At 42.7% G+C, this 17,172-nt stretch overlaps 1 protein-coding gene across 1 annotated transcript in view; it reads left to right on the plus strand.

The window, feature by feature from the left end:
- Positions 1–17,172, plus strand: part of acbd6 (acyl-CoA binding domain containing 6) — a 207,332-nt gene that overhangs the window by 174,705 nt on the left and 15,455 nt on the right. The window contains exon 7 of the mRNA XM_041208380.1: positions 10,598–10,628. Within this exon, the coding sequence (XP_041064314.1) occupies positions 10,598–10,628 (31 nt within the window). The remainder of the gene's footprint in view (positions 1–10,597; positions 10,629–17,172) is intronic.

Consider the following 17,172-nt stretch of genomic DNA (forward strand, 5'->3'; position numbering starts at 1 on the left):
AATATGTCATATATCAATTTTAATTTGAGTAAAATTTTTTTAAAAATAATTTAGCTGGACAATTCGGCTAGGCTCTGCGTTGACGCGGTGTAGCGCTTTACTAGTTATCCACTTTGCCACTTGCACGCTGGCCTATTACTGTGGTCCAAATGACCCTTAACCCCACCCAACCTGGCTTTGCCCTGAACCACAAACCACCCACCACCCAAAGCACCCAACCCGAATTCCAGCAAGACCTGAATTCTGGCATTGCCTCGGTCCCGAGGTTGCTGGTTTTGAGACACTATACCCGTATCTGCAATAGCCGTGCCTTAACATGGTCTGGCCTAGATGTGACTCCAAACCCACAACAATGTGGTTGACTCTTAACTGCCCTCTGAAATGACCTAGCAAGGCACTCAGTTCAATGGCAATTAGGGATTGGCAACAAATGCTGGTCTTGCCAGCGACACCCACATCCCGTGAAAGAATAAAGAAACTTTAATCAACAAATTCATCACCAACTGGGGATGAAACCTAGAGCTTTGCTTATCCATATGGGTAGAGTACCACACCAGGTGGTACACCCACTAAGCTACAAGGGATCCCAAAGGATAGCCCTCTATCCCACTTTTCTAACCAATCCACCTTTTATCTGTTTTATTCAATTGAAACAAAATCTCATTTACGCAAAAGTGATTAGACTTCTAAAGAGTCTCGATAAATCCAACTGAAATTTGACAGTGTGGATTATATTTAATGTGCTGAGCATTTAAATATAGAGTTTGGGTTAAGACTGAGCGTCCAACCAAGCTCTGGGGGTCTGTTTGAACAACATCCCAATTGGCAGAACACAGGTAATGTTCCTCACAGAAACTATAATAAGTTGGCTCATGTGAAAAATATGCCACAAAGAAAAATTGAAGCTAAGCCCCATTATTAGAGCAGAGTAGAGGAAACTCTATTCTATTTTAAGGAGGTATTTATACAACAATTAGTGAGCTTTAAGCTCTATACTCTAACCTTACTATGATCTGCACTTGAGAGCCCATCATTGCATGAAATGTACAGTGTTCCAAATTGCAGCACTATTATCCCTCGCTTTGTGAGCACAATATCTACAAAACTATTCCAGATAATTCTAGAATCAGGGTTCTATGAAGTATTTTATCTTTATCCTTACATTAGGAACTGTATTCAAAGCAAGTAAGTATGAAGTCCACACTTGCCTCAAGTGCTTGTTTATCTGGATCGCCCATACTCAATGAAGTTGCTATCGTAAAGATTTCTTAGATCAGAGCACTACGCACACAGAAGGTTATGGGTATAGAAAAAAAGAAAGACTTGCAACTATACAGAGTGATTCACAACCACCAGACATTTCAAAACACTTCACAGACAATGAAGTACTTTTGAAGTGTAGTCACTATTGCAATGTGGGAAACAGATCAGGCAGTTCGCGCACAACCTCCTCCCACAAACAGCAATATGAGAAGTGTAGGAGAGCATGCCAGGAGCAACACCAGGCACACCTAAAAGCTAGGTGCCATCCTGGTGAAACTACAATAGAGGACCACATGCATGTCAAACACTGGAAGCAGCATGCGATAAATAGAGCAAAACAATCCCACAACTGACTGATCAGATCTAAGCTCTGCAGTCCTGCCACATCCAGCCGTGAATGGCACTAGACAATGAAACAATTAATCAGAGGAGGAGGGTCCACAAATATCCCCCTTGTAATGGTGGGGGAGGCCAACTCTTCAGTGCAAAAGACTAGGCTGAAACATTTGCACCCATCTTCAGCCAGAAGTGCCAACTGGATGATCCATCTCAGCCTCTTCCTGAGGTCCCCAGCATCACAGATGCCACTCATCAACCAATTTGATTCACTCCACATGATATCAAGAAACAGCTGAAGGCATTGGATACTGCAAAAGCTACGGGCACTGATGACATCCCAGCTGTGGTGCTAAAGACTTATGCTCCAGAAGTAGCTGTGCCCCTAGCCAAGTTGTTCCACGACAACACTGGCATTCAACCAACAATTTGGAAAATTGCCCAGATATGTCCCGTCCACATAAAGCAGGTCAAATCCAATCTGACCAATTACTGCTATCAATCTACTCTCAGTCATCAGCAAAGTGATGGAAGGTGTCATTGACAGTGCTATCAAGTGACATGTACTCAGCAATAACCTGCTCACCAGTGCTCAATTTAGGTTCCACCAGGACCATTTGGCTCCAGACCTCATTGCAGCCAAACGTGGACAAAAGTGCTGAATTCCAGAGGTCTGGTAAGAGTGACTGCCCTTGATATCACGGCAGCATTTGACTGATGGTGGTATCAAGGAGCTCTAGCAAAAGTGAACTCAATTGGAATCAGCGAAAGCTCTCCACTTGTTAGAGTCATACCTAGCACAAAGGGAAATGGGTTTGGTTTTTGGAGGCCTATCATCTCAGCTCCAGGACATCGCTGCTGGAGTTCTTCAGGTAGTGCCCTTGGCTCAACCATCTTCAGCTGCTTCATCAATGACCTTCCCTCCATCCTAAGGTCAGGAGTGAGTGTGCAGCACCCATTGCAATTCCTCAGTTATTGCAGCAATCCGTGCATGCATGCAGCAAGGCCTGGATGATATTCTGACTTGGGCTCATAATTGGCAGGTAATATTTGCAGCACACAAGTACCAGGCTAAGACCATTTCCAATAAGGGAAAAACTAACCATCTCCCTTTGATGTTCAACGACATTACCATTACTGAATCTCCTATCATTAACATCCTGGGGGGTTACCATCAACCAGAAACTTAATTAGACTAGCCATATAAATACTGTGGCTACAAGAGCAGGCCAGTGGCTGGGAATTCTATGGGGAGTAACTCATCTCCTGACTCCCTAAAGCCTGTCTACCATCTACAAAGTACAAATTAGGAGTGTGATGGAATACTCTCCAATTGCCTGGATGAATTAAAATCCAACAACACTCAAAAAGCTCAACATCATCCAAAACAGGTAGAGTAGAAGATCAGCACCCCATCCACCAACTTAAATGTTCATTCCCTCCACCAATGGCACACAGTGGCAGCAGAATGTATCATCCACAAGATGTAATGCAGCAACTTTCCAAGCCTCCTTTGACAGCACCTTCAAATCTGTGACTTCTGCCACCTAGAAGGACAAGGGCATCAGATGCATGATGTTACGACCGGTCCTCAGGCGAGGTCCTCAATTTGTTAACTTCCCAAATGTGACCCCAATTTTGTTATGCTCCAGGGTGAGGAGGAATGAGCTGGCTCCCCTTCTTTATTCAGCTCCCTCAGTTGGTCACCATAAGGTTAATTTGAAAGGGATCCCTCCACACCTTTCCTGCCCCCGGATATCTTTTCCCAGACCAAATGTATTTATTTTTTAGAAGGAGCCAATTTAACTAGACATTCTTGAGTCAAAGAAAGAATAAATTTATTAGTTACTAAACTCCAAGAAAAATAATAAAAAGTGAGTGAGACTTCGCCTGCAACTGCAGGGGTGTCCAGTTGGCCTTCTTGTGCTGTCACTCTCAGCATGCCAGCACACACAGTACTGCTCTGCATCTAGCTTTTTAAACCATTTTCCCTGCGTATTCCTTTAGAGAAATAGTTGCCTTGCATCCATCTCAGAGCTACTTACACCTTTTGGGAAATAAATCAATAGGAGGTGGATTTTTGGATGACTGCTGAGATGTGCAAATCAGTCTTTTGACTCTGTAACCACAGGAGATTAAAGTTCAGTCTTTTGCATCTTCCTTATCTCCCTTACAAGTGTCTCTGCTTGAAGAAGGCCATGACACTTTTTCAAGTGTGACATTCCATGTTCTCTCATGTCAGTATAATCCACATAGAAATCTTCCAGAAAGTGGTCACTTTACATTGTCAGTTATCTTTTGCTCAGTGTCCTTGCTTGTATTTCTTTAAAAACACACACGTCTTCCTTAAAAAGTTCAATATTCCCACAAATAATTCGTGGCAGTAATCAGATTTTCATGACAATGGAAACATCATCACGTGCAGGTTCCCTTATATGTTGCACATCATCCTGATTTGGAACTACCTCGCTTGTTCCTTCACTGTTTGGTCATCTGGATCTGGAACTCCCTTCCTAACAGCATTGTAGGTGTAGTTGTACCACACAGACTGCAATGGTTCAAGAAGGTAGCTCCCCAACACCTTCTCGAGGGCAATTAGCAATGGGCAATAAATGTTGGCTTTGCTAATGACACCCACTTCAATGATTTTTTTTTTAAAATGACCTGATATTCTGTTTCTGTAATATTGATTGAAAGAATAAAAATTGGCCAGCACGCTGGGGATAACTCCCCGACTCTGCAATAGTGCCATGCGATCTTTGACGCCCACAAGCCTTATCTGAAGGATAACACCTCCAGCAGTGCAGCATTCATTCAGTTTTACCCCAGAGTTCCAGCTGTAATTTTTTTGTGCTCTTGTCCTGGAGTGGCACCCACAATTTTTGACTCAGGCAAAAATACAACCAGATGTTTTCCCTGCTTGGGGAGTCTAGAACCAGGGGACACAATTTCAAAATAAGGGGGAAGTCACTTAGGACCGAGACGAGGAGAATTTATTTTTACTCAGAGTGTTGTAAATCTTTGGAATTCTCTACTGTGGAAGGGCTGTGGAAGTTCAGCCATTGAGTATGTTTAAAGCAGAGATTGACAGATTTCTAAATACCAGTGACATAAAGGGAAATGGGATGGTGTGGGGGAAAAGGCATTAAAGTAGCTGATCAGCCATGATTTTATTGAATGGCGGAGCAGGATCAATGGGCTGAATGGCCTTCTCCTGCTCCTGTGTTTCTAACCAGCTGAGCCACAGCTCTCATACTGTTTGCTGTATTAATCAAACAGTCTTTGAGTCAATCGCTAATCTGTGTCCAGCTAACTGTTCTCAGTTGAATAGCAGATGGGATGTTACAATGGCCACAACAGCTTGGAGTAGACGGGGGCAAATAACCGTCCAGTGCTCTGGTTTCTTATTGTTACACCGCAAAACCACCTCACCCCATTCACGCACATGGTAGAGTAAGCTGGTGATTTTCATTGTTCATGCTTAGACTTGAAGAAAAGCAATTTGTAAAGCTGCCAACCCCTTTGGAAACAGCAACCCCCCCACCGCCCCCCCAACCACCACCACCTCCCCCCCCAAGAAAAAAGCCTACATTTTATGAGTGGCAGTAGGGCAGCGAGGGCAATTGAGAGAGAAAAAACAGTGAGCATGTTGCACCTGCCTTCACTGGAAGAGCATTCTAGAAATCGCAGTGGTGTCAGATGCAGTGTGACTCACTCTGTGTGTTTCTGTGATGTTGCGGTTTTGTTTTGGCAGCACTGTCTTTAATCAATGTTACAGCTAGAAAGCCTTGGATGAGGGAACAGAAACACATTACATTACATTTCAATTCACCTTCATTATGACACTTAACCACAGAGCATCTTCAGGGAGCTGCTGCGGTAAGGTACTTGAAGCGTCATCATAAAAGAATTACACACTCTGCAACTTTGCCCAGCAAACTTAAGCTTTGTTCTTTTTTATTCTCTGTAAGTAGCCCAATCCAATAATATTTCAGTAATGACCTCTGACTAATCCAATAGACTGGACCTAAAATAAACTAACCCTTCACCATGCAGGACAGAGCACTGCAATTAAAGAAAAAAAGCAGCATGCAGATGTTTTGGGGGGATCCCAAGGGCAATACAGATACATTGGAAAATCATCACCTGCCATCTCTTCTGCACTTTTTCAGTTATGTTGGCCTGGTTGGTCACATAGCTGACACGCTTAATGCAAGTGAAAAAACTGTGAAAGAGAAGCATGGAGCAGCTGAATACTTGGATAATCCACTTATCTCTGTAACATCCTCCAGCTTGCCTACTCTCAAAGAACATAGCGTTCCTCTGACTGTAGCCTCTTGTGCATTTCCTTTTTTCTTTGCTCTACGTTGACAGTCGTGCCTTCAACCATCGAGGGTCTTAGGCTCTGGAATTCCCTCCTAAATCCCCTCATTGGCTGTCTGGGTCTAACTTCTCCTTCAAGAGGCTCCTTAGAACCTACCACTCTGACCAAGCTTTTAGTCATTTGTCCTAATACAGGTATCCCCCATTTAAAGAGCTTTGTAATAGCCTGTTTTCGTTTTAGCAATGTTGTAAATAACGGAACTTATTTGATTAGTGCTATCTCCATTTTTGTTTTAGTGTGGTTACTGCGCATGCTCTGTCTGTTTTTTAAAGACAACACCGCTTCACTCACCACCTCTCCTGACCCCTTCAATCGCCCCCACTTGTCACTTCCCTCTGACTACCCTCCAGCACACCACTTTCCTCTCCTGACCCTCGCACTTGCTGCCCTTCTGGGCAGGGAGCAGGAGGGTCAGGAGAGGGTAGCGACAATTGGGAAGCAACGATGGGGAGAACATGAGAGGGGAGGCAAGCGGGAGGGAGTGAGCGGGTCGGGAGAGGGAAGCAGCGGCAGCAAGGGGGATGGGCAGGAAGTGCCGTGCAGGAGGTAAGTGCAGTTAGTAAGGGTAGTAAGTAGAAAGAGGATTTTTGGGCCAGTTAGGTTCAAGACAGCTAATAAGTTTTTAATGTAAAAATTACAGGAACGTAACCAACCCTTATTACATGTTTTTTTATTTGAAAATGATTTTTATTTAGCAAATTTTCATTTAGCACAACGTTTTTTGGGAACACGATTAGGAGTGCTAAACAAAAGATAACTGTATATCCTCCTTTGTCCCTTTTGTGTTAAGTGCCTTGGGATATTTTATGTTAGGAAATAGAGATAGTTTAAGTAAGTTATATTGGTATTTGTGGGTGTTAGGAATGAGTTTTAGCTTTAATGTTTAAGTTTGACTTGTATTTCTATATCTGTGTGTTAAGAAAAGGTCAAGTTGAGTTTTAGTTTCACTTTAAAAGGTGCTTGCATTTCTAAGGTAAGAGAAGATAAGCAAACACAAGAGTAGAAAAATTGGGCTGTTGTCTAGCAACAGAGGTCCAGAGAGGCAAGTGCCTCCCATAGACACAGAGAAGAAACTAGAAACAGCAGTTTTTGAATTCAGTTTTGAAGACAACTGCCAAGCAGAAGCAGCCTAGAAGGAGCAGATAGCCAGTCCCCAGCTAAAGTTGGTTGAAAGTAGCTGCCAGGGAGATACTGGAGCAAAACGGACAGATAGCCAGTCCCAAGCTAAAGAAGGAAGTCCCCAAGAATCCAGGGGAGTGGAACAGGAGAAAGTCCCAAGCAGACCTTCTAGTCAAAGGAAGGACAGGAAGCTGGAAAGGGTCCTGTTAAGTGAAGTTAAGAGTGAGAGGTAGAGAAAGGCTCCAAGCTTCATGCTTAAGGTTCCAAGCTTCAGGAAGCAGAGACAAAGCAATATAAAGGTTTATGAGAAGTCAGAAGGTCCAAAGAGGCAACTGAAGGTCTGTAACTTATTGCTGTGGGCATGTGAAGCAGTGGTGTACTGTTTTCAGCTGAGTCGGTGAGAGAGAGTGCGTGGAAGAAAGCTTGAATGCATGTAGTGACCCAGGGGAGAGGAACATGGGAGGGAGAGTTTGAAACCCTAGAGCGGAACCCTTGTGGAAGGCGTATGGGAGAAAGCGTCGGAGTGAGAAAACTCCAAGGCGCACTCTTGGAAAGTGGAGATTGGAAACTCTCTTGCGAAAGATGGAGTTCACTGAGACTGGTTGGCTCACAGTGTAACATGTGTCTGTGGGGAGTTGAGAGATCCATAGCATCAGGTAAGGCTGAAGCATTTACTACAATCTTCAGCCAGAATTGCAGAGTGGAAGATCCATCTCGGCCTCCTCCGGAGGTCCCCACACATGCCAGTCTTCAGCCAATTCGATTCACTCCACGTGATATGAAGAAACAGCTGAAAGCACTGGATACTGCAAATGCTATGGATCCTGACAATATTCCGGCAATAGTACTGAAGGCTTGTACTCCAGAACTTGCCACGCCCCTAGCCAAGCTGTTCCAGTACAGCTACAACACTGGCATCTACCTGGCCAAGTGGAAAATTGCCCTGATATGTCCTGTACACAAAAAGCAGGCCAAACCCAACCCGACCAATTACCGCCCCATCAGTTTACGCTTGATCAACAGTAAAGTAAATCAACAGTGCTATCAAGTGGCACTTGCTTAGCAATAACCAGCTCACTGACACCCAGTTTGGGTTCCGCCAGGGCAACTCAGCTCCTGACCTCATTACAGCCTTAGTTCAGATATGGACAAAAGAGCTGAACTCCCGAGGTGAGGTGAGATTGACTGCCCTTGACATCAAGGCTATGTTTGACTGAGTGTGGCACTAAGGAACCCTAGCAAAACTGGAGTCGATGGGAATCGGGGGGAAATCTCTCCACTGGTTGGAGTCATACCTAGCACAAAGGAAGATAGTTGTGATTATTGGAGGTCAGTCATCTCAGCTCCAGGACATCACTGCAGGTGTTCCCCAGGGCAGTGGCCTCGGCCTAACCATCTTCAGCTGCTTCATCAATGACCTTCCTTCCATCATAAGATCAGAAGTGGGGATGTTCACTGGTGATTGCACAATGTTCAGCACCATTCACAACTGCTCAGATACTGAAGCAATCCATGTTCAAATGCAGCAAGACCTGGACAATATCCAACCTCAGGCTGACAAGTGGCAAGTAACATTCATGCCACTCAAGTGTCAGGCAATGACCATCTCCAACAAGAGAGAATCCAACCATCACCCCCTGATATTCAATGGCATTACAATCACTGAATTCCCCACTATCAACATCCTGGAAGTTACCATTGACCAGAAACTGAACTGGACTAGCCATATAAATACTTGGGCTACAAGAACAGATCAGAGGCTAGGAATGCTGTGACATGCAACTCAACTCCTGACTCCCTAAAGCCTGTCCACCATCTATAAGGCACAAGTCAGGAGTGTGATGGAATGCTCCCCACTTGCCTAGATGAGTGCAGCTCCCAGAACACTCAAGAAGCTTGACACTGTCCAGGACAAAGCAGCCTGCTTGATTGGCACCACATCCACAAGCATTCACTCCCTCCACCACCAACAGTGTGTACCATCTACAAGATACACTTCAGGAATTCACCAAGGCTCCTTCGACAACACCTTCCAAGCCCACTACCATCTAGAAGGACAAGGGCAGCGAATAGATGGGAACACCACTACCTGCAAGTTCCCTTCAAGCCACTCACCATCCTGACTTGGAAATATATCGTCCTTCCTTCACTGTCGCTGGTTCAAAATCCTGCAACTCCCTTCCTAACAGCACTGTGGGTGTACATACACCACATGAACTGCAGCGGTTCAAGAAGGCAGCTCACCACCACCTTCTCAAGGGCAGCTGGGGATGGGCAATAAATGCTGGCCCAGCCAGTGAAGCCCACATCCCATGAATTTTTTTAAAAATCCGTCTGGGGTGGCATTTGTAACTATGTTTCAGAGTGCAGTGTGTGACCACAGGTCACCTATTGGTACAAGGACTATGTAATTACTGTGAACGTTAGAGTGTGTGATTGCTTTTGTAACTTGTGTTACCCATATAAATCTGTATGCATCTGTAAAGATATAGTTGTGTGTGAAGAAGCATTGTAATATATATCATCTTTTCATGTTAAATACATGTTTTATTCTTTTGTTAAAAGTTCATTAGCTGGCTCCAGTGACCCTGTTCAGTAGCCCCTCTCCACGTATCTAAACAAACAAATAAAAGTTAGGATCTCTCAAGCTGGGTTCCACCCTGGGATCAGGCTTGTCCAGAGGTAACATCAGCTGAGGATCATAACATTTCGTACTTGAGAGGCACTATATAAATGCAAGTTGTTGCAATTTTGTACCTAAAAGCACCCCACTTCGGGTTGATGGGTTATTTTAATTATTTTTATTAATCATCAAGATGAGGAATGTTAGTATTGCCAGTGAAAAGTTTATTACTTTCAGGACCCAGAGTCAACACCAAGTTTTCCAAAGCCTGGTTCAAACACAGATACAGAGGGAATTTCCCTCAATACTTTCCCAAAAATATGGTCAAGTTCAGCCTCAGAGCATTCCTTACTGTTACATTTTTCACACCATTCTTCCTGAGGTTCATCTAGGTGAGGTTACCTATTGGCAGGAGAAATTATCACTCAGAGTAGTATTTTCATTGTTTCCAGGGTTTTCTAATGCAAAATTGCAGAATTCAGGCTAAAAAATACAACATGCGATAATTGTGAAGATGGTCACACTGTGCTAAATTGCTTACCAGATCAATTTTTGGTTATTTTGCATTGTGGGTCTGTGCTATTAGGAACAGGAGTCACACTGTTCGCACATTTCATGTATTCCCTTTATAGTCAACAGAGGAGGTTTTCATTCTTAATTTGAAGCCAGGTTCCAGAAATGAAAGGCCAGTGGCTTAAAACTGGCTACCCGCCAGTCTCTCTAATATTAACTTTGCATCCAATTAGCATCATAAACTCATACCATGACTTAATTATTATCTCTGTGCAAATGTTTATTACATGATCCATTGTTTAGTCATTTTTCCGATGATGTGAATGATGTATAGTGATACTTCTCTTTTCTAATTGCAGGATAGTGAAGGACAGACAGCATTACATTACGGTAAGCCTGTTAGCTGGACCTCTTAATTTATTTTGCATTATAAAAATCTTTTCACCAGATTTTGAGATGGAGGATGGACCACCTCATTACAGCTTCAATTCTTAACTATCTCATGTCATCATTTTGGGACACATATAGTCATGATGACAGATAAACTATGAACTAAGTGTGATAGTGATATTTCCAGATGCCTCCTCAGTTCATTTTGTGTTACCTGTTGCTATCTCCTTAGGCAGCCAACCTGCATTGCTCCCAAATAGCAAGCAGATTTCTTTCCCTTTGTGTTTAATTGCTGATGATTCTATGATTTCTCCCATGTGCCAACAAAAGTGAAAATACACCAGTTGTTCTAATACATTACATTGATAAATCATAATTATACTTTTGAGACTGAGGGACATCCAAAGTGATTGTGAGTGCACATGCATTGAAAACTTAAGGCTCTGTGTTGTCTGGTTACATCCCTGATGTGGATGCCTATGTATGGGCCGCCTCTACATTTCCTGGTATTAGTTTGGTGGGGTGGGGGATAGAATCGTTAACTGCACCCACTTATTTAATTTTGCTTGCACCCCTTAAAAGAAGTGCCCATATGCAAGTCAGTCTGGTCCAGCCCAGCATTAAAATGATTAGAGCCTGTTAATAATCCATAGCTTCTCTCTCTTTCTAAAATGTAAATTTCCCATAGATTTGCGAAGATCTAAGATAGCTACTGGGGCTTCCATGACTCTTCCTTCTTCATCAATGGGAATGACACTGTTCTCTTACAAGTAAATTCAGTATTTTGTAGCAGAGGTCAATATCAATGTAACAAACAGATGGATTGTGTACTTGTCCTATCAACCTCTGTTCCTTATTCCTGAATTCTGGTCTTGTAATTGCCTAAAACCCAAAGAAAAAGATTACACATCAGTAGTTTCAAGGCACAGTGCCTTCCCGAATTTGATAACCATCGTGAAACTCATTCAAGACATCTCTCCAGTTGGTAGGGTTAGCTCCTATTTAAATGCATAAAAAATGAGCAGGTGGGTGGGAGAAAAGGAGGAAATCTCAGATACCACGCAGGATGGATTTCAGTTGCATTGAAAGCAGGAATGCCCCCCTTCAGTAGCATTGAGTGTTGTTTCTGAGAGGAGAGGAGGAATTTCAAAACCATGCAGTCAGGATCTTGAGAGGTAAAAGTTAACTATGAGAACGTATACCTGACACTCTGATTCAATTATACATGCAAGCCTGAAAATATGGAAAACAAAATAACAAAACTGAAAGCCGGCAATGGAGAATTTTTAAAACATCCATCTCTAGGACTGGTCGGTGATACAAATATTTCAGGAGGCTGTCTTATTTACTTCTGTCTGTTGCTGTTATATTTAGTTTAGAAATAATTGTAAAATTTAAACTGCTTTCTCCTCAAAATTCAGAATGTAGTAAATTCAGTGTCATTTTAAATTACCAGAACTTCTGTTTTGATCATATTTAACTTATTAGCGTTTTTTTGGTGGAAGTTCTGGGAATTTTCAAAATCCTCCAATTTTCTGAGTAAACTCGGCTTTCACTCGAAACAAGTCAAAGGCATTGACAATTTTTTTCTGCTGCCCCTTTATATACCAGTGAGTACCTATGACTTCAGACATAAGCTGACTGTCTGTCACAAATAGAAACATTTCCCTCTTTTTTTCTGTATATGTTTCTCTCTCCAGCAGACACCTGCTCTTGCTTTCTCGGTTGTCTCCCTCCCATTCTCTGAATTAATTGAGAATGTTCCTTTATTTCCTTGGGATAGAGTCAATTAACTAAAGAGAATATTTATTTTCTATTAGATAAAAGTGTCATTTTTTGATATTTGAATTTCTGGGGCTTTTTTTAAAAAAAGTCAATTTCTGGGACTAGATTTATGGGGCTGAATTATATAGGATGCTGTAGTCCCCATTCCCCCCCTGCTAAAAGGTTGGGTGAGGGTAGCCGACCAGTGGAAGAATTGCTCCCCTGTTAAAAGGCTTGAGGCAGGATTTTCACCCCTCAAGGGCAGGAAGTCCCGCCTCAGAAAGCTCCAGCCAATCAGAAGCCAGCTGTCCCCACTGTGCCAGTAGCGCCAGTGAGTGCTGTGGCCCCTACTCTTAGTGCACTCGGATGATGAGATGCAATGGATTGAACTTCTGTAAGAGTTTGAGGGTTGGGTTTGAGAGGCCATCGGGGAAGGACAGCTGGGGGGGTGGGGGATAGGTACACCTTGGGGCTGTTCATTAGGGCCAGGGGGCCAGTTAAGGGAGGTATCACCCCCACTGCCGTCCACCAGGCTGTGCAGTGAAACCTGACAGACTAGTTGATTGGCATGGGCCTCTCATGTTGCCTGTTAAATGGTGGGGGGATGAGACCGTACAGTAGGCACCAGTTGCCCACTTAAGGGCCTCAGTTGGCCCACAGGCAGGCGGGCCACCCAATTCCACTCCTGCCATGGGTATAATTGCAGTGAGGCAGGGGCAGATAGGCCACCTGCTGGATTAATGTGCCCCCTCACCCCTGCCTTCAAAGCCACCAGCGAGGAAGCATTAAATTTAGCTTATGGTCTTCTCCATTTCCCTTTTATCCAAAGTTCAAATGTGAATTAATTTATTTGAAAGTTCTTTATGTTTCTTATTTTTAAACAAAGTCTGGAAGTGATTTTGAAGCATTAGCATGGAGTAGGTATGCAGGGTGTGGGCAAACTCAGATAGAAGCTTGGGTGGGTGATCTCAGAGGTGTGTAACTAAGGAAGGGAATTGCAGCACAGACAAATTGATTTGAAGAGCAAGCCTTCAGATAAAGTCCCTTTAATTCTACCTGCTTTTCTCAATCCTTCCATTTCTCTACAAGCTTCTTGTCAGTACATTGCCAATTCTTTATAGCTTTTAAAGATTGCTGATTGCAATAGTGCAGCACTCCCAGTGACATGTAGGTTCAAAATTCGCAATGGTATACTAGAGAACTGTACATTTTACAAATTTCCAAGAGTGAGGCTGCTGTGCTCCACCACTTCGATGTTCCCCCATGCACTGAAGGTTTTACATCAAAACTGCCTTCTGTACACATCTCGTTTAGTTGGAAGACCAATAAGCTCCACTGTCTTCTGTCATGTACGTAAAGACATGCACTGTCTTGTAGGACTGTTGTGCCTACTAGGCATCTTGCTTGCTCTCCTGTCACTTAGTGTTTATGTGAAATTCCTTGCCCCTCTATTTTAACAAAGCCCTGTTTAAAAAAAATGAGTAGGCAACTTTATTAATATAGAGGATAATGGAATGTTACACAAATGTTTTAAATATGCTTGTTACTGATTACATACAGTGCTTTTTCATCCCTAAGATATAATTAAGTAAATAGCAGTCATTCAAATGTCTCTTATTCAAGGAGGAAACCAACTCATGTAAAGGTGAGCTTAAGCCAGAGGAAGGTTTGAGGGAAGAATTATGATAAATTATATATTTTATTTTGTGTGGTGAACTCTACTGGGATATTACGACCCTTTGATGGTTCTCTTGGGAGCTGGTTCTCCTCCCTTTCACTGAGTTACAGCTGAGTTTGACAACAGTCCTTAAAACTGACAGTTCGACTTATTACACGTGACATCAAACACATTGTATGGACACAGGATGCAGCTGGAATTGTTAATTGTTGAAGATTCAGCACAAGACAAGGCTACGGAGGACACACTTGTTTCAAGCAATGCACTTGTTTCTGTTTGTAGAAGCTGAATATTTATTTCAAGCTCATGGGGCATTTGCCTTCATATTTATTTATAATCATTACCTGAAGACAAAATATTGGCAGTGCTATGGGAAAAAGGTGGGTGAGTGGGGGCTAGTGAATTGCTCTTGCAGAAAGCCAGTTCGGACATGATGGGCCGAATGGCAGCCTCCTAGGCTGTAACCATTCTATGGTTCTATGAATTCTCTTAAAGATTTTTCTTACTATAGCTGTTGCAGTCAAACTCTTATAAGTGCCATATTAGCAGGAGAGTCTAGTAGGAGATGCAGCCCTTTGCTGTCACATATAGTGGGGAGGTGTGAGATATTGTTGGGTGGGTGTGTGACTGCTGGCTCAAAGTTAGAATGGGGTAAAGGTGAATAACAGCTTTAATCATATACTATGTGCAGCTCCTGCCTCCTTTCTAAATTGAAATTCCTATGACCAATCTGCATTGTGCCTTCAGCAGTAATAATGTTCTTGGAAAAATACAGACCTGTCCTTCAACTCAGGACTTCGTGGAATTAATTCCTGCAGTAGTCCACAGCACATGTTGTTTACCACATATTATACCTGATCAATTCTACATCTCACACAAAAGATTCGTGCATCAGAATTTTAATTCAGTTGAAGATTTTTTTTTAAAAGCTCAATGTTGATGCTACGATTCTAATATGATGCAGTGATGGGGTATGTGAAATCTTTTTACTGTGTACATTTGAACTGCGGAAATCGGTCAACAACACGATAATGGATTTTGTCCTTCCAAACTTGGTTTGTGTCTGGAGAGAACACGTTGAAGTATACACTACAAGGGTGAAGTATTTAGTGAAAGTATTTGAGGTGATGAAATAAATGTATCAAACAATAAAGCATATTGACAAATCTACTGGTGTAGAGACCTGGGTTGTTTGTAAGATATGAATAAACCACTTTTACCTTATTGAGGCTGGACTGATAATGGGGAATGTCATGCCATGCTTTTGTTAAGCATCAGGACTGCAAACAAATCTGTGACCTTCACAATGAGAGAGTAGGGGAATGATGTGTTGATGTCAGGTTTAGTCCCCTAACCTTGCAGGCTCCCCAGACTGCAGCCTTTGACTCTGCTTATGCTGTCAGCCAGGAATAATCACATTGGTTTGGGTCAGAATGGTCTGAACAGAATGTGGTTTTCCCCAGAGTTTATACCGAAAGCTGCCCTGAGTGAGCCTGGATGGCATTAAGTGAAATGTGTCAAGTATTGCAGTTCTTTTTCCAAGGATAAGTAGTGGAACAGATCTCCAACAAACCACTGATACCAGACTGAAGAATATTTCCAACATTACAACGCAATCTGGACTGGGATCCCAAGCTGAGAATTTTCACTGTAAATGTGTAACTTGAGCAAGTCCAGTGAGGCGGATTGCTGATTAAAGTTGTAACACTACAATGGCACTCTTGTTTAAGAAGCAGAATGTCTACATTCAATTTTAAGTTACATTGATCACTGGAGCACATTAGCAGCTAAGCCACAGCTCTGGCAGTAATCTATAGTATTCTGGATATTTTGCCTGGCGTCCTTACTTGATGAGTTTATGACAGCAGCTGTGTGTATTGTATTGAATCATTTGTATGGTAAGGTATAATCAGTGGCTTCACCTTCTTGGTTTATACTTCCCAGAATGCATGAGGCCGGCAACTTCAAATAAACTTCATTTAAGATTGTTATGTAAAGACACAAGTATGTGTACCATAGCAGTGACACTCACAATTCAATGCGCTGTCATATGTGGCCGTGAATTTTCTGTGCAAATATTTTCCTCAGTTTGTGTTTCTACAAAGTGTTTGACAAAGGAACTGAAGGTAGTTTGTATTTAGAACCATAGAAAAGTTATGATACAGAAAGAGGCCATTCAGTCCATCGTGTCTGCACTGGCCAAAATGAGAAAAAAAGAAACTAGCTGCTCATTATAACCCTACTTTGCAGTATTTGGTCCGTAGCCTTGCAGGCTCCAGCACTTCAGATGCAGATCTATGTACCTTTTAAATGAGTTGAGCGTTTCAGCCTCAACCAATAATTTAGGCAGTGAATTCCAGATGCCCCCCACCCTCTGGGTGAATAAGTTTTCCTCATATCCCCACTAATCCTTCTACCAATCACCTTAAACCTATGCCCCCTGGCAATTAACCCCTCAGCTAGGGGAAACAAGTCTTTCCGGTCTACCCTATCTAGGCCCCTTATAATTTCATACACCTCAATTAGATCACCCCTTAGCCCCCTCTGTTATAAGGAAAACAGCACTAGCCTATCCAATCTCTCCTCATAGTTGCAATTTTCAAGCCTTGGCAACATTCTTGTAAATCTCCCCTGCACTCTCTCCAGAGCAATTACGTCCTACCTGTAATGTGGTGACCAGAACTGTATACAAAATTCCAGCTGTGGCCTAACCAGCGTTTTATACAGTTCCATCATTACATCCTGCTTTTGTATCCAATACCTTGCCCAAAGAGGAAAGCATTCTATATGCTTTCTCGACCACCTGGTCCACCTGTCCTGCCACCTTTAAGGACCTGTGGACATGCACCCCAAGGCCTCTCACTTCCTCAATAACCCCTCTCAATAACTTCCCATTTATTGAGTATTCCCTTGCTTTGCTCCTCCCCAATTGCATTACCTCACACTTTTCCAGATTGAAGTCCATTTGCCACTTCTCCGTTCACTCAACCAAACCATTGCTAACATTCTGGAGTCAACAGCTATTCTCTTTATCAACTACACGGCCAATTTTTGTGTCATCTGCAAATTCCCCAATCATGCCTTCCAAATTTAAGTCTAAAT

The sequence above is a fragment of the Carcharodon carcharias genome, chromosome 16, assembly GCF_017639515.1.
Source record: "Carcharodon carcharias isolate sCarCar2 chromosome 16, sCarCar2.pri, whole genome shotgun sequence".
Lineage (NCBI taxonomy): Eukaryota > Metazoa > Chordata > Chondrichthyes > Lamniformes > Lamnidae > Carcharodon > Carcharodon carcharias.